At 40.6% G+C, this 23,722-nt stretch overlaps 2 protein-coding genes across 4 annotated transcripts in view; one reads left to right on the top strand and one right to left on the bottom strand.

The window, feature by feature from the left end:
- NT5DC1 (5'-nucleotidase domain containing 1) overlaps nucleotides 1-23,722 on the bottom strand; it is a 138,471-nt gene that overhangs the window by 103,539 nt on the left and 11,210 nt on the right. For all 3 annotated transcript variants that reach the window (XM_059401241.1, XM_059401239.1, XM_059401240.1), the window contains exons 5-6: nucleotides 20,144-20,223; nucleotides 18,624-18,708 (exon numbers count right to left, since the gene is read on the bottom strand). In XM_059401241.1, the coding sequence (XP_059257224.1) occupies nucleotides 18,624-18,708; nucleotides 20,144-20,223 (165 nt within the window). The remainder of the gene's footprint in view (nucleotides 1-18,623; nucleotides 18,709-20,143; nucleotides 20,224-23,722) is intronic.
- Nucleotides 9,699-16,633, top strand: COL10A1 (collagen type X alpha 1 chain). The gene is made up of 2 exons (XM_059399278.1): nucleotides 9,699-10,265; nucleotides 14,682-16,633. Exons 1-2 carry the CDS (start codon nucleotides 10,112-10,114, stop codon nucleotides 16,541-16,543), a joined length of 2,016 nt encoding a protein of 671 aa, XP_059255261.1. The 5' UTR covers nucleotides 9,699-10,111; the 3' UTR covers nucleotides 16,544-16,633.

Genomic DNA, 23,722 nt, shown 5'->3' with positions numbered 1-23,722 from the left:
TATACTGTTCATTAGGTAATTGGATGATCTACTACCCAAGATTTTAATAGGAAAATGTTAATTTTGCCCAAATATACTTTTGCTAAGTAACAGGTATAACCCATAGCTCTCTCGTTGTTATCTAAAAGACTAACATGAAGTCGGTATTAAAAAAAAAAAAAGGTCTGGGCGCCTGGGTGGCTCAGTGGGTTAAGCCGCTGCCTTCGGCTCAGGTCATGATCTCAGGGTCCTGGGATCGAGTCCTGCATCGGGCTCTCTGCTCGGCAGGGAGCCTGCTTCTCTCTCTCTCTCTGCCTACTTGTAATCTCTCTCTGTCAAATAAATAAATAAAATCTTTAAAAAAAAAAAAAAAGGTCTAAGGCTGCTAAGGACAAAATTTAAATATCAATTTCTGCTACTTAACTTGAGATGAGTGTCTCTTGCAGCTCTAAAATCCAGTTTTTAGTGATGCTGAATGTGATTCTCAAATTTTTCATCTTACAAACACTGGTTGTTCTAAAATGTTATCTAGTATTCTCTTTCCAAATAATGTTTCACCCTTTACAGGTCATGTACTTTCATTCAAAAGAGAAGGTGCTAACAGGTAGTTTGTTTTTAAACTGGTAGTTTTTGAGAAGGGAAGGAATCTGTAAATGCCCATTTTTATTTCCTGGCATGGAACGTATGTCACTAAGGAGCTGAACGAATTGATGTATCCACACAGAGAGGGGGTATGGATGAATGAGGAAATTTTGAAAATGAAGCACAGGCTTATATAAAAAGTTGCTCTGAAAGTGTTAACATTTCAGATTCTGAGACATTTAAAGAAATCCCTTAAAATTCCCCCGAGTCCAGGCTCTTCTCCTTCTTCTCTCTCTCTCCATCTCGGCCTCTGTCCGGGACCTCTCCCTTCACTCTATACCCCTGTCATGGTTACCAGGAGAAAACACTGTTTTGGAAAATTCTGAGTCCGAAATTCTAACTTCATTGGACGGAACCACTGGACAGAACAGCAGCCACAGTTAAAAGCTTTTGTGCAAGCTGTTTTGGGAAGCAGTTATTCATGCTGGGACCTCTTGCAAGAACTCAGAGTTATTTTAAGGTAGGACGTGAACTGAAAAGACCCAGACCCAAACCGGAATGTGCAAAAGGCCCCACCTCTGGGTGCCCACAAGTGTGAGGCAAAATGCCCACACTCAAAAAATATTGAAATCTGGTGTCCTAAAGCTCTGAGTCCCCTCGTCCAGCAAATATTTATGAAGTTCATGCTTTGTACCAGGCACTGCCTGCTCAGACTGGAGTTTTAATGATTAAATGACCCACAGTCCTGGAGTTAGTCAGAAACGAGTACGAAGTATGATTAGAGAACATGGTTTGATGATCGAAACCTGGATTTCCTTCCACACCAGAATCTGTGAATTCCAGATTCTAAAAGAAACGGAAGCAAAACCCCTAAGAGGCTGTGTTTGCTGTCTGTGTCCCCCATGACACTAAGAGCATCAGTAGCGGTTTGCAGCGTCTAACCTGGCAACTGGCGCGCAGTAGAGGCTCACAGTCTGGCAAACATTTGAGAAGAATGGCGCTATAGACAGAATCAAGTATAACATCAGAGATATTTACTTCTTAGACATCATCATTCACATCTACTGAGCAAGCCCAGGCCCTGGTCTACCACTTCAAATGGCTCTTACGTCACCTTCCAAGTTTCCTACCCAATAAAAAAACCCAGAAAACAGGACAGGACTGTAGCATGCCTACCTTTCAGACTTACAGTCCGTCAGAAGTGACAATTATTTTGACTGTCCGCTGATGAAAGATAACTGATAGAATTTTAGCTCCAAAAAGGTCATGGGGGGAGGGGGGAAACACCACTATTAACAGTCATTATATTTCTATAGTGTACAAATTTTCTTTTCTTTTCTGTTTCCTACATTTTCTTTAAATGGTGATTATCCTTAAAATCTGAACGCAAGGGGGCACCTGGGTGGCTCAGTTGGCTAAGCGTCTACCTTCTGCTCAGGTCATGATCCCAGGGTCCTGGCACTGAGTCCTGCATTGGGCTCCCTGCTCAGCGGGGAGTCTGCTTCTCCTTCCCCCACTGCCTCTCTCTGCTACTCGTGTTCTCCCTCACTTGCTCTTTCTCTCTCTCTCAAATAAATAAAATCTTTTTTTTTTTTAAAGATTTTATTTATTTATTTGACAGAGAGAGATCACAGTAGGAGAGAGGAAGGGAAGAGATCACAGAGAGAGGAAGGGAAGCAGGCCCCCTGCTGAACAGAGAGCCCGATGTGGGACTCGATCCCAGGACCCTGAGATCATGACCTGAGCTGAAGGCAGCGACTTAACCCACTGAGCCACCCAGGCGCCCCTCAAATAAATAAAATCTTAAAAAAAAAAAAAATCTGAAAGCAAGTGAGCAGATGGTAGGGCTTTCACTGATGAGGAAACCAGGTGTAAGGGGCCAGGGTAATGGATGGGCCAGAGATGGCGGCAAGAGAGTAGTTTCTTAGTCTCAGCTCACAGTTAGAGTGAGGTCTATCAGGCAGGTAACAAAGCTGTCTGCCTATGGAGAGTAGGGCCCAGCATTACTCAAACTGAAGACTGTAGAATGCATTTCAGTTGCTACTGTGAATTCAAGAGCTGCACCAGCAAGTCTCGTGGGCGGGGGTCCTGATGGTCTGGGCTGCCACGTGCAAATACCCTGCTTTGTACCTACAGGTACTTTGTACCCATAGTACTTGGTGACTGTGAAGTTGTTCAGAATATGATAAAGAGCAGGGGAATAAAAAGATTCAAATAGAAAGTGTCTTCCCCAATTAAAATGGTCATTTTTGACACTTTAACTTTCTGTCTGATTTCTCTTTCCAGCTTAGCAGAGGCTTCACGTGAAAGCTAAACTTGTAAATAGAGTAGGAATGGGTCTGAATAGCCTCTTGGGTGGCCAAGAAGATCGGAGGTCAAGGAGCCACGAGGCTCCGTATTTTTAACTCAGCAGGTTACTGTGGAAAGATGGTGATGTCACTAAGTGCTTGTGGCACAGAACTATGAGCTCTTTAAGTAATGTAGCAATTTATGTGTAATAGAAAATAGAATATAAAGCCTTGTTCAAACTCCTTAAGTGACTCTCGGTTTTTCTTGACCTGGCCTGAAGCTTCAGGGGTTTTATAAACATCTGTTTTTATGCACGAATTTCTCCTTTCAAGCTTTCAGCAGGTATCTAACCACTACGCCACATTAGACTGTTTTCACAAATAGATCATTTTTAGCTCTCTAACAGCACCTACGAATGTTCTTTTAAATTCTTTTCAAGAGGAATGAGGTACCATGAGGTGGTGGCGGATGCTGTGGGTCTCCCAGTGCCCCAGCAACACTTCCGGGCACTGTTCCATTTCCACTGCTAAAAAATTGAAGGATTAGGGAGACAGGAAAATCAGTATCCTCCTTGGGTGAGGAGATGAACATATTGGCTTAGTCGGTGGTGCTCTCTTCCAATGTACTCTCTTATCAACAGCTCCTCACTTCAGTAATTTTACTCAAACATTAGGGAAGGAGACATTCATAACACAGGAGTCAGTTTCCTCATCTCAAGAATGAGATGATTGATTTAGATGACCTCTCCTGTGCCTTACAGCTCTGTGTCCATGAAAGAACAATAATATTCTGAATCAAAAGTATAGATCTTAGGGGCACCTGAGTGGCTCAGTGGGTTAAAGCCTCTGTCTTCGGCTCAGGTCATGATCCCAGGGTCCTGGGATCGAGCCCTACATGGGGCTCTCTGCTCAGCAGGGAGCCTGCTTCCCCCCTCTCTCTGCCTACCTCTGCCTGCTTGTGATCTCTGTCTGTCAAATAAATAAATAAAATCTTTTTAAAAAAAGCATAGATCTTAAAAGAAAAAGAAAATTTCGTGTGTTAAAAAATCCCCATTCTAGGGGCACCTGGGTGGCTCAGTGGGTTAAGCTTCTGTCTTCAGCTCAGGTCATGATCTCAGGATCTCAGGGTCCTGGGATCAAGGCCCACGTCGGGCTCTCTGCTCAGCAGGGAGCCTGCTTCCCTCTCTCTCTGCCTGTCTCTCTGCCTAATTGTGATCTCTGGCTATCAAATAAATAAATAAATAAAAATTTTAAAAAAATTCCTAAGCAAAAAAGACAAATGACAAACTGGAAAGAACATGTGCAAACTCTATCACAGGAAAGAGGTTTCTATTCCTTTTTTTTTTTTTTTAATATATTTATTTGTCAGAGAGAGAGAGAGCAGAAGTAGGGTGAGCAGCAGGCAGAAGCAGACTTCCTACTGAACAAGGATCCTGATGAGAGGCTTGATCCCCAGACCCCAGAATCATGACCTGCGCCAAAGACAGACAGTTAACGGACTGAGCCACCCAGATGTCCCAAGAGGTTTATATTCCTAAGACAGAGAACACTTTCAGGAAAAGTGAGCCAGAAGTACAGTCTTAACTATACAAAAAGATGCTCGAGCCGGTGCTTCATAAGAAGAACCAAAATCACCATTAAACCAAGATTATAGTTTTCACCTGTAAAATGGGCAAAAATCTAAAAATGCAACAAAATCTAAACAAGATAGCCTGTTGGTGAGGCTGTAAGGAAACAGACACTCATATTTTGCCAGTGGAAATATGAAATGACACAAGACCTATGGAGGAGAGTGAAATGACATGTAACAAAATGACAGATGCATTTACCATTTGACCCAGGATTTCCAGTTCTAAAAATCTCTCCTGAAGACATTCTGGCCAAAAAATACACATACACAAAGTAACCCACTACAAAAATCGTTGTAATGGCAAGAGAGAGGAAATAACCCATATACCCATCACAGGGAAACGTGTGTAAAACCGTGGTACGGTCATACAGTGGAGTACCATGTAGCTGGGAAAAGGAAATGTGGATCATATTCACATAATGCTATGCAGTGATCTCCAAGACAAACTATTACATTAAAAAAGGTAGCATATAGTATGTACTTTATGATGTCATTTATCTAAGAAATCGGAAGGGCATATAAATGAATACCTATTTTAAAAAATAATAGAAGCATAAACCAAAAAAGATTTTAAAAAACACACAAAATATATTTAAATCCATGAGTTTATAATGACTCTCAAACACCTCACAGGGTAACCTCTGGAGGATGCTAGGAAAATAAGCTTATTAGGTTGCACATGGATAAAGGCATTTCTCCTGCTTTTTCTATGCACTCTGAGGTAACCAAATAGTTAATAAAGGAGTATTTACCTTTATGGAAGTATTCTAGCTAAAAAGAATAATAGAATTCAAATACTACCATTTTGGGGGTGCCTGGGTGGCTCAGTGGGTTAAGCCTCTGCTTATGGCTCAGGTCATGATCTCAGGGACCTGGGATTGAGCTCCGCATTGGGCTCTCTGCTCAGCAGGGAGCCTGCTTCCCCCTCTCTCTCTGCCTGCCTCTGTGCCAACTTGTGATCTCTGTCTGTTGAATAAATAAATAAATAAAAATCTTAAACAAACAAACAAATACCACCATTTTGTATTCTCCAGTGAAATAATGAATCTAGGTAATGACCAATGCCTAGCAACACCACAAAAGACAACCAGCAATGAAGGGCCTTCTTGCTAAACAAGTATTTGTGTGTGCATCTCAAATCTGAAGGACATCAAACCTCTAGATCTAACTACCAATCTACAGGAAATATAAGGTATAGAAAAGTATTTTAACTGACAACAAAATCCAAATTGTGGGATATTGATCAGAACAGATGACCTAGGTTTTCAACAAATAAACTGCAAAGGAAATAAAGAGACACAGAGAGAAAACAACAATACCAGGAACACGTAAGTTAGGGACTATTCATGAACTTAATTTGAACAAACAGTAAATCAATCAGTAAAAACATTTGACTCTGTATGTACATATATGTATACAGATGTGCCTGCACTGTACACATGTGGGTATCTCTCTCTATAGATTTACATGTACATAGTATGCACTTACATACCTATGCATACATGCATGTGTACATACATTAAGATAACTGGGAAAATTTGAACATGGGCTAAAGGATTTGATACTATTAAGAAATGGTTCATTTTATAGGTATGAAGATTTTGTTTTAGAGAAAAATGACTCATTTTCTGGAGAAGTATACTGAATATTCATAGGTAAATTGGGACAATATGTATTTGTCCATAATTTTTTAAAAGATTTTATTTATTTGAGAGCGAGAGAGAATGAAAGAGAGAACATGAGCAGGGAAGGGAGGGAGAGATTAAGGGAAAAGGAGAAGCAGACTCCCTGCTGAGCAGGGACTTGGACATGGGCTGGATCCTAGGACCCCCAGGATCATGACTTGAGCCAAAGGCAGACACTTTTGACTGAGCCACCCAGGCTCCCCTATTTGTCCACCATTTTGAGGTACGGTGAATGGAAGGACTGAGCGTCAGAGAGTTGAGATTAGTTTGAATTGGCCCAGGAATACCTAAGCATTCACTGTAACTAATCTCTACTTCTACAGAAAACTAAAATTTTCCACAATAAAGTTAGAAAGTAGAGACACAAAATGACAAAAAACTATGCAGCTAATATTAAGAAACTGGTAATGGAACAATGCCATCAGACCAAGATACTCCAACTTCAGAGTCCACTGTAATCACCTGAAGAGCTTTTTTACGATGCAATCTCAGAACTACCACTGTATCACCGGACCTTGAAGACTGAAGGAAATGTGTCCTGCCCCCTAGAACTGCAGGACTGGGGAAAAATGATTGCAGACCACTGTTCAAACCCAGGAAGGGTGGGGGTTGCACATTATTCACCCACTTTTTATCTCCATGCCGGACACAAAAAAAATATTCGGTGAATTAATCACTGATCCTGGCTAGTGAAAATGAACAGGCAAGCTTAGAACAGCTAAATGCTAGATGTGCAAAAAACATTTATATTTGATATTATAAAAATGCACTTAGGTTACTGAGTTGAGAGAGCATGGCTTTCTGTTTTAAGTGGAATGGGTTTTCATCCAAAAGCCACAGACGAGTCACTTCAAACTGCTACAAGTAAACTCCCAGAATAAAAATAGTTTTAAATACACAATTGGGTGGGGTGTGGCTAGCAAATATTCTGATTCTACAATCTGTTTTGGAGGAGACAGTCCTTCTTATGTGACTAACAAAGCAAACAGCAGTCAGATTCCCTGTGCTGAAATAAGTATACTATTTGCAAAAAGGGTTGAATGGCCAAGCCTTATCCAATAAAGACACCACATTTTCCAAAGTTAAACGGGGTATATAGATTGACAAACAGCCACATGTATTTACATATCCCCAAAAGAAGGCATCTGAGCATCTGGTATGGACTTTGTCTCTAGTATGTCCTAAATGGAGCCAAGCCCACTGTCTCACCATGGGGAACAGCAAAATACCTCCAACACAGAATGCTCTAATTTTAAAGCTGGGAGGAGCTTGGAAGCCTAGCCCAAACTTTTCATTGTGTAACAGACACCTAGAGAATTTGAGGTGAGAAGCTCTGGAATAGCTGGAGTATCCACAGACGAACAAACGGTCTACACAGGTGCACAGTGTAAAGACCTGAGAATTAATCTGTACTTTCACATGAACGTAATCTAACAGGGTAACAGTCTCAATTATAAATAAGTGTGTGTGTATCCACATATACATACAAAAATACTAGAATATGTACTTGTAATAATTCATTTTAAAACAAAATTGAAACAAAAAACCCCGAAGTCTACAGGCTAGCCTTCAAGGGCATCCATGTAACCTCACCTACTTTTTCAAAAACTTATCCAAATGAACCATAAGTAGACGGAAGGCAGCCATTTCTCTTACTAATCCTTTGTCGTATCTTATAGGCATAGCAGAGCATATATAATAATTACAAAAATCACTTTTTCAAGTGATGAAAAGTGATTAGAATATAAATTTTTGAATTATCCTGTTCATGTGAGCTGATACAAAAATCACATTTCATATCTATCAATGAATATTACATAGAGACATATAGGATGGTAAAGATTTTTAAACATGGCAACCAATGGAAGGTTTAAAAGGGAGAGTTAGGAGAAAGGCAGTCAGTGAGGTGAGCTATCCATTTATATTTCTATAAAGATTTAATCTAACAAAATTCAGAAAATTATATTCAGGACAGGAAACAGGGACAAGAAAAAAAACAAACCTTCATTTCATCCAAGTTAGTGGCCAAACACTAACTTACATCAGTTATCAATCAGTCCTGAAACCATTCTACTTTAATTCTGCAGAGGTTTGAAAAAGGATGTATCTATGCCTGTTACGGAATTTTCCTTCTTACCTACTTTACCTGTACAGTTGATTTCACTAGCTCCAAAAATAATGAAATTAAATAAGATACAAAATTTAGTCTCCCAACTTCCTGTTTGTATTAGATATTTTTTAGGATCCTGAAAACTGACTTTTAAGAGTTTCCTAATATTGTTAAAGAGAATTCTAAGCACTGAAAATGACAATGATAAGGTTTACTTTCATCTTTGGGGGAAAAATGTTTCTCATTGGGCTGAATCAAGATTCCTGAAGGAAATTGTAAGGTAAACCACTGATACTTTTTTTAAAAGCTGAAAGCAAAGTTCAAGGAATTTTTTTCTTCTGAAATGAACACAACCATCTTATTCAATAGACACAATATGATATCAGTTAAGGCTTTTGCCGTCTATAATCTATACTACAACTCTAAAGTAAAATCCAAAATTAAGCAGTAACACCTAAAGCAATTTATTGAACATACTGATGTATCGTAAATAAAGAGTCCAAATCCTTTATGGTAATTATATTCCTAACCCTATTCTCAAATTCATGGATATCTTGCCTCTGTCTGAAAACTAAAATATTTAATATATAAAAATTAAAGTAGATATTAACATATTAAAAATTTCTCTTACTAACTTCTGAGAACTTACACTAAAATTCCAAGACAGAAAACAACATACCTACATTTTAATTGTTTTCTAAGAAATGGAGTTAGCTATTTGCATAAAAATTTAGGAACATTAATGGACACATTGAGGGCCTTATGTCATATTTGAAGAACTTAGAGGATGGTTTAAATCCACACCCCTCCCTCTGCAAAAAGACTTCCTCTCCTACTTTAATATACTACAAATATTTTCAACCAAATAACATAAGAATGTGCTTTCAAAAACACAAAGGGGGTATTATCATCCCATTATGAACCAACCTAAACATCTGAGTAATAACTTCTAAAATAAAACTCAGAAAAAGATGCTGCATGGTTAAAACTATTAATATATATTGAAGACAAAGAGTTTATTTTTCATTAAGAAAATAAGAGAGCCCAACCTGATCTTGTATGCTTGCCCAATAGAACTTTCCACTATAATTAGTACTCTCCACCTCTCAGGGGAGGAGCTTAAACTCAGGGGAACCTCAAGAAGTAAGGGAGAAACAGTATAAATACGGTAGGTCAGCTCCGGAGAAGGTACCTTCTGCACTGCTCACCTGGCCACAGGAGGGCTCAGAAAGCTGCCAAGAAACCATCTCCAGGAATTCCTGGCACCCAGGTAAGTCTATGACTTGATGTTCTGGTGGACTTTCATGGTAGCTTGTTTGGAAACGGGCCTCATAAATCAACTCTTTATTTTTTTGTCATTTAAAAAAAGCGACCTTCCACTAAAGTGTACTCAGAAAGTTCAATCCATATTAGCCTCTATAAGAAAATAGTTCTAAGAAAACCATATTCGTAAAATTATGTCCTACTTAGTTTATTTTGAAACTGCTGGATATTTCAACCTATGTTAAAGATCTTAAATTATTAATACAGGTATCTAATTATAGTTTCTGTATTTCGTCTTCAAAAATCACTTCAGTTTTATTGGTTACTTGAATGTGGTTTCCACTAAAAACTAAGTCATATATTCATATAACTAAAAATTTCTAATTCTGGTTTATGGAATATATTAAAAACAGAAAGGATAAGGTAAAAAAGGTAGTTAATGAAATAAAGAATTCATGTGTTCAACTACAGACAAATAAAACAGGTCAATAACAAGAAATGATTCTTTTTTTTTCTTTTTTTTTTTTTTAACAAGAAATGATTCTTTTCTGTTTTTCAGACGCCATCTGAGAACATGCTACCACAAACAGCCCTTTTGCTGCTAATGTTCTTGAACCTGGTTCATGGAGGATTTTATGCTGAGCAATTCCAAACACCTACAGGCATAAAAGGTCCACCACCCAACACCAAGACCCAGTTCTTCATTCCCTATGCCATAAAGAGTAAAGGTAAACTTTATATATTTTGCAGTATTAACTAACTGGTTACTGCTTTCTACAATCTTAATGATCTCTTTAACAAAATGCTTTTAACTCTACTTGGTGTTAAATTATCTTCAAACTCCTAGTTTGCCCAAAATAATAAAGCAAAATGATTTATGGAAAAAGCAAGTCTATTCAAGTACATTAATATCCTTTCCACAGTGAGTAGGGTAGAAAGATGTACCTGAAGAAAATTAAGAACTTTTATGTTTAAAGCTTTTCCTACCATTGATGCTTCTGCACAAATAACCAACCATGAGGGAGAAAAATGGATCCAAAACAAATTAATTAAGTTTAAAATCTTAATGAGAAATAACTGCCAATTATACCGAGAGGAACAGGTTTAGGTATCTAAATATATATATATTTTAAAATCTATTTATTAATTTGACAGAGCGAGAGAGATCACAAGTAGGCAAAGCAGGAGGCAAGGCGGGGGGAAGCAGACTCCCCGCTGAGCAGAAAGCCTGATGTGGGGCTTGATCCCAGGACCCTGAGATCATGACCAGAGCCAAAGGCAGAGGCTTTACCCACTGAGCCACCCAGGCACCCCCCTATTTATACATTTTTGTATGGATTAGCTGTCAAATACACAGACTTAATTGCCGTGTACTAACTGTGGGGCCTCAAGTAAGTTACTCACCCTCTCTGTGCCTTAGTTTCCTCGCTCATAAAAAAAGCAGCAGCAGCGATCTCAAAGGGCTGTTAGGAAGTTTAAGTGAGTTACTACTACCTGTAAAGTATGCAAGTATTAGCTGTGTTACTCGTACGTCTCCACTTCCTCACACTGTACGGAGGGCTAGCCTTAGATAGGTTTTAGCTTTGTTCTTGAATCTTTTCCCAGCTGTTCAGCTTTCTCAGATATTGTGAAGAGAACTGAGAAAATGTATACGCACACTCCTAACAGATCCTCAAGGAAGGGCAATTATTAGGGTTTCTCATTCACTAATTCCACTGAATGACATCAGGCACATACTACCTGAAATCTAACTGAATCTAACTGCATAATCTGAACTGATTTTAAGATTCAAGTTTCCTTTCCTTAGTATTTTTTCATTATAGTTACATATTTTACCTTGCAAATAACGCTAAGGATATTTGCCATAGACTTTAAAAATAGTGCTTTTGGAGACAACCATGTTCAGGAAAGTAAACATACAGGATTGTCTTCTTAGAAAGATGAAATTTAAAACATTTCATGAAAGGTAGCTTAATGTTTAAAAATAAATGCACAGGTATGTCACAAAAACTCCCGAATGTCTCAAAATACAAATAAAATACGAGAAAGAGAAAAGTTACAAAAGAAACCTGCTACTTTCCTTGAAACAATGAATGGCAATTCATGTGAAATGCTACGACATACATCACTGGGTATATCTCTATATTCACAAATTCAGACTCTTCGTAGTTTACCAAGATCATATGAAACCACCTTGAGTTAAAAATCAAATGTACCCCTTGTAGATGGTTTAAAATGTTTCTGTTTTCCCATCTTACTATACTGCATTATCTTGGCTACTTCTGCAAAATAAATGAAAAGCTTAGAAGCTGCATTTCAACTGCTAAATTCACTACAGTCTCTACTTGATGATACAAGGTGATACAAGGTTGAAACTCAAGTACATCATCATTCACTGGCAGGCACTAATGTATTAAAAGAAAGACAAAAGTCTACAATGTATACACATATAGCATTAGGTTGATAACAGAAATATAAAGAGTGCCTATGTAATTCCTGGGCCCATCTGTTCAACACAGGTTCAGAGGGCTCAGCCAAAACACACCAAATTATGCTGCAAAGCAATGCAGAGCTGGTGGCCCCTTGGGTGCCATATTCTGACATGATCGACCACTATTTCAATTTCTGGACATTTCAGAAACTTCTTTGCTAGGTAATCATTTTTCCTTGAGGATGATACCACCCTAATCTTTCATTTCTCCCCCCCATTGGCAAGCAACAAATAGGGGCTATCCCTTAAAGACACAACAGAATTCATTTTTTCTTGGATCAAGAGGTGGAGGACCTTTGAGGGCAACATTCCAAGTGACTGAGATCACCCTATCCTCAGATGGTGGTCTATGCCTCAAGTCTATAACCCAGCCTCAAATGGTGGTCTATGGAGTCGTTTTCATTTTTAAAATTTTCATTTGTTATTTAAAAAGAGAGAGTGTAAGGTGGGGGGTGGAGGAGGTGGAAAGAATTCTAAGTGGACTCCAAGCTGAGCACAGAGCTCGATCTCATGACCCTGAGGTCATGACCTGAGCCAAGACCAGGAGTTGGATGCTTAACTGACTGAGCCACCCAGGCAACCCACTATGTAGTCATTTTCAGTAAGACTGTTTTTCCTCCCTATTTTAACAGTTAAACAGATTTCCAACCAGACTAAATGATTTTTAGTATGGATAAGATCTTTAGGAGATTCAGAATAAGATTCTGAAGTAAACCCCATAGTTTGCATTTGAAAAAAAAAAGTGCTATTTTGTTTTCTATTTATTCATCTATTCTATTTGTAATATACTACACCTCTTGATACTTATAGACATTTAAGGTATGTACACTAGAAAGTCAATCTATCAATGATATACATATATTTATATATGTGTGTTTGTGTGTATATTTATAGAGAGAGATCTTTTCCACAAATTAACTTTCTCAGAGTCTTCTTCCTGATGTCATTTACTGAATCCCATGAGTGAATAAAGTTCCATACATTTGAATATTTACAAAATGAAATGTAATAACTCTAATTAGTACAAAATATAAATACCCAAGTCTAAAATAATTTTCCTATTTTAGCTTATCTATTTTAATGATTCTGCTGTATATTTTATATTTCATTTGTCACCAAATTTATTTCAAATATGAGTACCCAAGAGAATAAGATTAGCAATTACTACTGGCTGACTACTTCTTACATGCCAGTTGATATGAAAGATTTTTAAAAGTATTATAATGTACCAACAATTGACAGTTGATATGAACCATACCCATAAGCATGTTTTCAAAGGCAATTTATAATTCTTTTTTTGTTTTTTAAATTTGTAATTCATTTAATAATAGTTCCAATTTAGTCTTCACTCTGATTTCTAAAGCCATTAAAGATTTAGATAAAGTTTAAGTATATTAATTAATCACTTTTGTACAAAATACATGTGGCTCAAAAGTCACAGCCATAAGTCATTCTCGGGGTTTTGACCAAACTGTTCATTAACTATGCCATTTGCTAAATCTACCATAACTACGAACCATTTTCCAACAGTAAAAGAATTTAAATAGTATAGGCAGGCATTCCAGCTATCTTCTTGAAGACTTATTAAACGCAAAATGATTTTAATATAAGTTCTGCAAATAGACATTGCAATCATATGTAATTATTGCCATTTTTGCTAGCAATTAAAGAATTTCTCTGAGAAAGAAAAGACTATTTCATAATAGATGCTTACAATAATTGATGCCTAAAGATCCTCTGATACGAGAGTATTTTCCCAGTTATATATCCTAATACCAGAATGCTCTGTTAATTCCCACCTCTGAACGACTAAAACCAAAACACTGGACACCTCTTATCCCAGGGACACTTGTTTCACTCCCTTCATAACTGAAGCTCTTGTAAGATGTGTCCTGTGCTCCGCACACTTGTGGTCCAAGAGCCCTTTTCCCATCACAGGCAGTGAATGAGCCTTTTCTGAACTGAATTCATAGTATCAGTAGAAGTACCTGGTTCAAATGGTCCCATACCTCTATGAAATCAATAATAACTATGTGCATTAACCAAAGAAAACTTTAGATAAGCATTTTAATGCTATTTTATATACCTACTATTTTATATACCCTGCCCACTGGATCCAATTCTCTTTGCTGCTGTGTTAAGTCAATGAAAGGAGGGTAGAGGAGCTCACGGTATGTGCCGAGGGTGAAAAAAATCAACCTACATCTGAACTGTGTTCGGTAGGCCAGGGCAGATTTTCTCACCAGATATCTTACAGGACAGCTTTTGTGAGAGAAAACTGTCATAGTTCTTAAATACTTTCCCATTTATTCTGCATTTGTCTTTTTCTTCCTTTCTATCAAATACCTTTTTTCCCCTTTCCTCTCGAGGTAGATGACCTTCCCAAAATAAATGGGGTAAATACCTCCACTGCACTCTTATTCTAGATGAATTCTTCAACCCCAGTTTATTTTCCTGGATAATGAGGGTGTACTGAAAGTATTAGAGGAGCCATGGTCTTATGAAACCATCCTCTCTGGCACTGTTTTTACATACAATAGAAAATGTATTATCCAAAAACCACTTACGACTAGTCTGCCAAAATGGACTGACAGTGCGAAGTCACCACTAACCATCTCTCTTTCTGGGCGTGTGTATCGGGCGTGTTTCTTAGGTGTATCTGTAAGAGGAGAGCAAGGTATTCCTGGCCCACCAGGCCCCGCTGGACCTCGAGGGCACCCAGGCCCATCTGGACCACCAGGAAAACCAGGTCACGGAAGTCCCGGACCCCAAGGAGAGCCAGGGCTGCCCGGACCACCGGGACCATCGGCCACTGGGAAGCCGGGTTTGCCAGGACTCCCAGGAAAACCAGGGGAGAAAGGACCATCTGGACCAAAAGGAGATGTGGGACCGGCTGGTTTACCAGGACCACGGGGCCCACCAGGGCCACCCGGAATCCCCGGCCCAGCTGGAATGACTGTGAGGGGAAAACCCGGACAACAAGGTCGTGCAGGAGCCCCGGGACCCAGGGGCTTTCCTGGAGAGAAGGGCGCACCGGGAGCGCCTGGTGTGCTTGGACAGAAAGGGGAAGCAGGATACGGCGCTCCTGGACGCCCCGGTGAGAGGGGTCTTCCAGGCCCTCAGGGTCCCATGGGACCACCTGGCCTTCCTGGAGTGGGAAAAAGAGGTGAAAATGGGTTTCCAGGACAACCAGGTGCCAAAGGCGATCGGGGTTTTCCAGGAGAAAGGGGACCAGCGGGCCCACCAGGCCCCCAAGGTCCTCCTGGGGAACGAGGACCCGAAGGCACTGGAAAGCCAGGAGCTACCGGAGCCCCAGGCCAGCCAGGGGTTCCTGGGACAAAAGGTCACCCTGGGGCTCCGGGACTAGCTGGGCCTCCAGGGGCTCGTGGCTTCGGGAAACCAGGGTTGCCAGGCCTGAAGGGACAAAGGGGTCCTATTGGCCTTCCAGGAAGTCCAGGTGCTAAAGGGGAACAAGGCCCAGCAGGTCATCCCGGGGAACCAGGTGTGACTGGACCCCCTGGAAATACGGGACCCCAAGGACCAAAAGGCATGCCAGGCAACCAAGGGATTCCCGGTCCTAAAGGTGAGATGGGGCCGGTGGGGCCTGTAGGACACCCTGGGACTAAGGGAGAAAGGGGTTCCTCTGGGTTAGATGGAAAACCAGGGTACCCGGGAGAACCAGGCAGCAGTGGTCCTAAGGGAAACCAAGGGTTACCAGGCCCAAAAGGGGACTCTGGAGTTCGGGGACCTGCTGGTCTCCCAGGCCCTGTGGGCCCAGCAGGAGCTAAGGGAATGCCTGGACACAATGGTGAGACTGGGCCAAGAGGGGCCCCTGGAATACCAGGAACCAGAGGCCCCATTGGGCCACCGGGCATTCCAGGATTCCCCGGATCTAAAGGGGATCCGGGAACTCCAGGTCCTCCTGGGCCAGTGGGCGTAGCAACTAAGGGGCTCAATGGTCCCACTGGGCCACCAGGGCCTCCAGGTCCGAGAGGCCACACTGGAGAGCCTGGCCCCCCAGGCCCCCCAGGGCCCCCAGGCCAAGCAGCCCCACCTGAGGGCTTCATAAAGGCGGGCCAAAGGCCTTTTGTTAGTGCCAGCCAGGGAGTGACGGGAATGCCGATGTCCGCTTTCACTGTTATTCTCTCCAAAGCTTACCCAGCTGTAGGTATTCCCATCCCATTCGATAAGATTTTGTACAACAGGCAGCAGCATTACGACCCCAGAACCGGCATCTTTACCTGCAGCGTACCAGGCACGTACTACTTCTCCTACCACGTGCATGTGAAAGGGACCCACGTGTGGGTGGGCCTGTATAAGAACGGCGCCCCTGTGATGTACACCTACGACGAGTACACCAAAGGCTACCTAGATCAGGCTTCAGGGAGCGCGGTACTCGATCTCGCGGAGAACGACCAGGTGTGGCTGCAGCTGCCCAACGCTGGCTCGAGCGGGCTGTACTCCTCGGAGTACGTCCACTCCTCTTTCTCGGGGTTCCTGGTGGCCCCGGTGTGAGCGTGCGCCCGCCGAGCTCATGTAACTCGGCCTGAGAAGGCGTTCCCCAACTCCACCGTGCCCCACAGAAAGCATATGGAGGTAGGCCAAAAAAAAAAAAAAAAAAAAAAAAGGGACGAATTTTGATTTTCCAAATACAGATTTGAGCTTTTGGACCCAACAATTCTACCCCCCGCCCGGAGAAAGTGCGCTGCAGTGGTAAACAGCAGGGGAAAGCCCTCCTGAATTTCTAGTAAGCGGTCCCAAGGCTCTTTAAAGTGTTCTGTGAACTCCTTCAGAACTTAAAAATTTCACCCTGAAAGTCCTACTAACCTAAAAAATTTTGAATGATCACAAAGAAACCCTGAAATGTGACACGAAATTATGTTAAATTTGATTTTGGAAATTCAGCATTTTTTTTCTTTTAATCAGCCGATTAACAGGAGAACTTCTAGGAAACATTCAGAGGGTATCATGTCTTTATAGAACTCACATACTTGAATATTCAAATTTAAAAGGCACTGTATACTCTAAGATCTTTATGATAGTGCATTACTTGAAGGCTTACACGGCCCCTTCATCAAGATTTATTCAAATGTACAGGTGCACACAGACTTCTTACAACTCTAATAAAAAGCCAAAAGATGATGTTAAAATAAATCTGAAATGCAAGGTGCTTTAGCCATGAATCTTTTCAGATTTTTCTGTGACTCCAGAAAAGCTTTCTATATACCCGGCACAACTTGGAAATGGGTGTCTAACCTAGTTTATTTATTTAATACAAGTGTGATTAATTTGATTTAATTCCATGTTGAGTCTTAACAGATTATGATTTTGTGGGTTTACAGAACATCGCCATAAGGACCTTGAGCCTCCCACTTTAGTGAAATTATTGCTAATGTCAAGGGTTTCAAAATCTGGCTAGAAATGAAAAGATGTGATTTATTTATGCTCTGTACTGTATTTTTATACTGCTGCTTAAAACTTCTAAGCTGTGCCTCACTTATTAAAGCATGACATGTTTTACCTACTCCTTATTTACAATGCAATAAAATAACATCAACAGATTTTTATGCTGAATTTTTTTGAGAGCAGCAATTTGCTATTCTCAACTATTTTCTTTTAAGGCTTTTCACTTTACAAAGTTCATAAAAATAAAACAATAAAGTGGTGGGTGGCCATTACAGTTGTCATGGATACTCCCCTGTACTGGGGTGGGGATTCGCACACACCCCTCAGCACTCCACATGGCTACAAAAAGACACCCACAGGACCATATGGGACCTACCAGCCAGGGCTGTATGCCGGTGACCAGGCACAGAAAAGTGAGACAATCTCGCTAAGCAGTGATTTCTTCAGGAAAAGAAAGAAGCAGGTGGCAGAGAAATATGCAATTTGAAAAAATATTTGGGAGTTGCTATTTATTGCCTTGACATGTTTTTAGTCACAATATTTAGGATTATTTTGATTACTTAAATTACCATTAAAAGGAAGGCAGGCAATTTATGTCAATCAAAGGCAACCTTTTTCTAAGCTGAGAAACACTGTTCTTGAGCATCTAACAGTCCACCGGGTGACTCAGGGCAGCCTGGTTCGAGTTCCCAAGGTAACCTATGACAAAGCATCCCTGTATGCCTTAGAGATCTTCCGCATAACCTTACCTGAGATGCAGCTGTGAGACCCGATGTGCAGCCTGGCCAAGACTCTGCCCCATTCTGAGTCAACCAGTCCTGTTTTCCAGCAATGAGAATGGAATTCTCACTCTCCCTACCTGTCTATAGCTACTACGCCCAGGGTTCTAGGGAGTAATCCTCATCACCGAGCCAGGAAACAGCACAGCTGGAACTCCATTCTGGGGAACCCACGAAACGCCCCTTCTGGCAGGTCAGGGAGAGAGAGCAGAGCTCAGAGGACAGGCAATTGTAGCCATGGAGCAGACATGAATAAAGTACCTCTTAAAATATAAGCAGTAACAACTTCATTTTAGATAAAATGAAGTCCTGATTGGGGAACATGACAAAATAGGTAACTTCAAACTAATTCACAAGCCGCGCAGCATTTAGCAAACATCAATTAGAAAGTCTCCCATCACATTACTCACCCTTAAAAGCTGACATTTTATAATTGTGTTGTATACCAGCAACTATATCCTTCCAAAAATCAAATGTTTTTTGACCATTGTTCCGCTGGAAAAAAAAAAAATCCCAAATGTTAACACATGTAATAATTTTTTAAGCACAGAAGAAAAAAAAGCAAGCAATTACAATATTGCTATAATCTAAAAATGGGACTCATATTTTAGAAAAGATAACAGATGAAAAAACTCATTCTAGGAATGGGATTTTAAGAAGAAAGATCTTCCAAGAAAATCACTGCTACAGATACATATATACACATGCATATAACTAAATATTAATATAGCTCGTATAGCCCAAATAAAATAGAAATTGCTACTCAGTGTGAAGTCTAAAAATTATATATTTTAAACACAGGAGTAAATTTACAGTGTTATAGCTTTCTGTACCGCGGCATCGATGGGGCTGAGAAGCCCCAAATCCTAAAGTCCTAAAAGCTGGTTACTTTAGAATTCAGTGCACATTTTCCGGACTTTAATAAAAAAGAGTAGAAAATCTCTACAGGAGAGATGAAGGAGGTTCCAAATCCAAAACATAAACCACTTTTATTTAGATTTTTTTTTAAACCAGGAAGCAAATAAACATTACATTGAAATACATAATCCCACAAGGCCTTGCCGTCTTGGAACCATTATTAACCAGTGTCCTTCTACCTAAACAAAAACAAACTACTAGACATTTGTACCTAATTAAACTCTGGAATATCTGAAGACTAATACATTTGCCTGAAGTCACTATGGATGAAAAACTGATTCCATCTCATGTAAATAATAACTTCTACATGATAAAATAATTGCTCAGCGGAAACTCGCAAACACATGACTAATTCTGGCTCAAAAGAAAACCACTATCCATGTTCTATTATTAACGTGATTGTTGTGATGTTCAAAGACAACACAAGCAAAACTGAAAAGTAATTCTGATATAAAATTGGTGTCTGCTCACAGGTATATTCCATATATCTAATAATAATCATATTATTATTCAGTAATATAATAATTATATTCCTAAGTATATTCAATATATTCAATAATATATTCAATCTTCATAAATAGTACAAAGTCTATACATATCAAACTGCTCAAAATGAGGAACTTAAAAACTTCATCTCATTTTTTTTTGATTTTGTATTATTTAGAGTGCTTAACGATAGTGGGATTTTTAAAATTATCTTTAATTATTTCTTTTTAAATTCTGCTAATGAAACCCAAGAAAATATTCTTTCCATCTGTAAGGTATTTTCTTTTTAGACATTTGCACCCCCTGCTGGAGAAGAGGTTTATTATCCCTCAGGGGAAAAATGGTCAGGGCTATTTAATTTTCCCAAGATATCTGACCAAATTCTCTATGTTTTCCTTCCTCAGTCACTTCCAAGACCACAAAGAGGAAACTGAGTAAAATCTCAACCCAAAGACATATATAGTTAAGTCCTCTGATTTATGACTGAATACCTATTGTAACTTCTGAACAACGAGTCCCTGCTCACCTTTGATAGAGAGTCCACCACTCTGGCACATAGAAGCGCTCCTGGCAGGTCAAAGTAGTTATCATAAAAATAGTATTTTCCTAAAAAAGAACAAAATTTTACACTGGGAACAAATGGCTCATTTATGTGACACACAGAAACTTGGCTGAAGAGACACCAGACTTTGGTCTGGTTCCTTAGAGGGGCCTCTATTTCAAGTCAGAATAGCTCTATTGCAGGCGTTCACTGTCTTTTAAAGAAGGATTAAGCTATAAGAAAGTTAAAAAATGACCGCCCTAATTCAAGGATCTTATGAAAAAAAATTTTACGTAAAAACGAAAACTAGACTATATGTTAACTATGAAATGGATTATAAAACAGCCACAATTTATGTTATCAATGTCACTGAATTTCAAGACAATCAGCCTAACACTGGAGCACCACGAAGTCATCTGCATAACAGCCCTTCTCCTATCTGTGCTGGCTGGTCCACCTTCAGTTTCATGTGAGGACAACCCGGGTGATGAGAGGAATAGACAACAACAACAAATCACATCATGTGGGATATGGTGTACTTATCTGGGAAAAACTCAGGTGCACAGAACAGGCACGGTAGAATCTCAGGGAGGAGAGAGATTGATTTATTTTGCTTGACCCTAGGACGGAATTAAACTTGAGCCCTTCCTTGGTGCAGAAGTCTCTTTTGAATCTGCCGTCCCTGGGCAGACCCTTGATGTCCCATATTGCGTTCCTTTGGCTCATGCTGGAGCCCAGTCACTGCTGTGCTTAATGGCATCATCCCACCTCAAGCACACCTGTGTCATTCAGTCCCTCGAGAAGCCTGTGGAGTCCATGTGGCTCATGTGGCAAGCCTCAACCAGGAGCCAGTGGGAGAGCCTCAAGTTTAGGGGCCAGTGAAGGCTCCTGTCCCTTGGATCGACAACTCTGGGAGATATTCTCAGTGCTTCTCAGAAATCCAGTGGAATCCAGCTCCAACTGTTTCTACCTTCTACAGCTTACCCTCTCCACTATCTCATTCCTGTATACCAGGATCGGGACCAACCACTCTGCTTTGGGGGGATCCCAATGTCATAGAATCCTCAGGGAATCCTTGTACAAGGAGGAATCAAACAGAACCAAAGGTGAAGCCAGACTGTAGTTTAATGTGAGAAAGTACCTCCTCAAACGTCATAACTGTTGCATGCAACATTGTAAGTGCCTGATTTCAAGTACTCCCTTCTTCCCATTTGTAAGCTAAGTATGAAGTTATGGAACACAGCAGTCTTGTTCCCTAGCGTCCACTATGCTCAATATCCAGCATACTGCAGGGACTCAACAAATGTTTGTTGAATGACTGAATGACCTAACAGTGGAATGGATTTTTGGAATGAGGGAGTGCCACACGTAAATCAGGAGAAAATCCTCTGCAGGGGCTAGATGTCTATCCTTTTAAATGTCATTAAATGCCCTTTACTTCTACATATCAAATTATTAAGAATGTATAAGAAATAAAGTCAAAAGTTCTCCATCTGTTAATTCACAAAATGGCTACATGAGTTTACATATCCTTTCCCGCAGTTAAAAATAGTTTGGTTGGCATTTCTTCTTGGTTTTTACTCTTACAGCTGAAATTATTGGTAGAACATCTTAGATTACTGTTCATTCCTCAGAAAGGTCAGGATGGCTCTGCTGCCTGAGGAACCAGGCATCAGGAGGAAAAGGGAGATCACAGCCCATGTGCTTTTCTGCCCACACTCTGCTGTGCTGTAAGGCCACAAAACACTCCCGGGCTCCCGAGACCAGGATGGTAGGCACCCCTTCCCACGGTCCACAGCCCTGCACTTGATCTAATCTCCTGGCCTGCAACACCAGCGTCGCCAGCTGCTCCGGGCGCGGTGGCAGCAGGAGATCTGTCGTCCTGCCAGTTCCGTGCCCTTGCTTTCCCCTTCCTCTGTGGCCATTAACAGACAAAATTCAGTTAGAGTTAAAATACTGATCCTGAGTCTTGAATGGGATCTAATCAAATAACTCAGGGGTTTAATAAGACTCCCTCCGAGAAGCCAAGGGGGCTGAGTCACTGGACTGTAAAATGTGGGCTGGATGACCGCTGTGTGGGCACGCTGAGACTTCTTTAGTCCTGACCTATGAACTGGGCCAGGCTGCTCTCGATGCCTCTTCTTCCACCAAAACTCCAAGACTGTACCCCATGAAAGCTTTGCTTCTCGCCCCTCCTAATGAGCAGAGAACTCACTGGCAATGAAGGGATCAGTGAGCTCAGATAAAGAAAATAAGCCTCTAACAAGTTCTAAGATCCTTAAACTTTGCCCACTGAGAACTCATTCCCTAAGAAGCCACTGCCGACACTACATACTTCACAGACTGCCTGCTCTCACTGGTCACAGACCAGAGGCACATGCATGACTGAGGGCAAAAGAACAACTTATGATAGCACAATGTTCTCACTCGTGCCAATGAGTGATACCATCTTCACTTGAAGTTGAGCCAAGTGATGCTAAGAGTGGCTTAGTAACTGACCAGATCACTTTGCCCAGCAAGGAACAGAGTCAGCATGATCCAGGACAACCTGGCTCTACCTGCCCTGTGCTTTCTGTTATACTAAGCTGTTTCTGAATAATCTACCAGTTTAAGGGGGGAAAGATCAAAAGGACTTGCTCTCTGCAGACTGGCTGGTAAAGAAAACCACACTCCTGCCAACGCAACAACTTGCAAAGGGATTGTCAAATAAACTGTCAGTAAAATGTCTGCCTATCAGTGCTTTAAATTCCCTAAATGTACTGGTAGGGAAAGCACTTTATAATGCTCTCCTTAAATAAAGGCCCTTATTTGGCCTTACTGATCGAAAGTTTATTTTATTTTATGTTATTTTGGGAGGCAGCAAAGCAAAGTTTACTGAGGGATAGTACAAAGCTCGCAAAGAGGGAGGGGGCCAAGAGAGTTGCCCTAAAATTTTTAAACCTCTATATCCTTAGCGCACTTCTAGGAACTTACAAAGAGCCAACTGTATGTGTGTGCAAACATTACCGCAGGTCTGTTTGTAAGGGCCAAGCACCAGACACGATGCAAACGTGCACTCTGAACAGGCTGACGGATGAAACCAGATGGCAGGGAACACCAGCCTTTCACAGAACCAGGTGGCTCTGTGTGTGTTAAAGTGACAGAATCTCGAGGACGTCAGTTAAAGAGCACACTGCAGGAAATGTATGATCCCTTTCATGTGCTTTTGAGAAATAAGCTTCAAGGAAAGGGGATTTTGGAGGACAACAGGGGTTGGAGATAATTAACTCCTCATTTTATTCTTTTCGATAATATTTAAATTTCCTAGCCATATGCTTACATTGTATTTTTTAAGGTAAACAAAGTTTAACTGGGTTGTGGAATCTCAGGCCATTTTTTTTTCTTTTCTATGTCTCCAGATTAAAAAAAATAGTATTGCTTTTTAAAAAAAAAAATTTATTTATTTTATTTATTTTCAGCATAACAGTATTCATTGTTTTTGCACCACACCCAGTGCTCCATGCAATCCGTGCCCTCTCTAATACCCACCACCTGGTTCCCCCAACCTCCCACCTCCCACCCCTT

The sequence above is a fragment of the Mustela nigripes genome, chromosome 5, assembly GCF_022355385.1.
Source record: "Mustela nigripes isolate SB6536 chromosome 5, MUSNIG.SB6536, whole genome shotgun sequence".
Classification (NCBI taxonomy): domain Eukaryota; kingdom Metazoa; phylum Chordata; class Mammalia; order Carnivora; family Mustelidae; genus Mustela; species Mustela nigripes.
Note: the sequence above shows the minus strand (reverse complement) of the source record. Positions and strands in the feature narration are given on the sequence as shown.

What these genes read in the sequence shown, in the direction of transcription:
- COL10A1 (XM_059399278.1), top strand. Translation starts at nt 10,112, where the DNA reads ATGCTACCACAAACAGCCCTTTTGCTGCTAATGTTCTTGAACCTGGTT. An exon ending in CTATGCCATAAAGAGTAAAG is followed by an intron (nt 10,266 to 14,681) that starts GTAAACTTTATA and finishes CGTGTTTCTTAG; the next exon opens with GTGTATCTGTAAGAGGAGAG.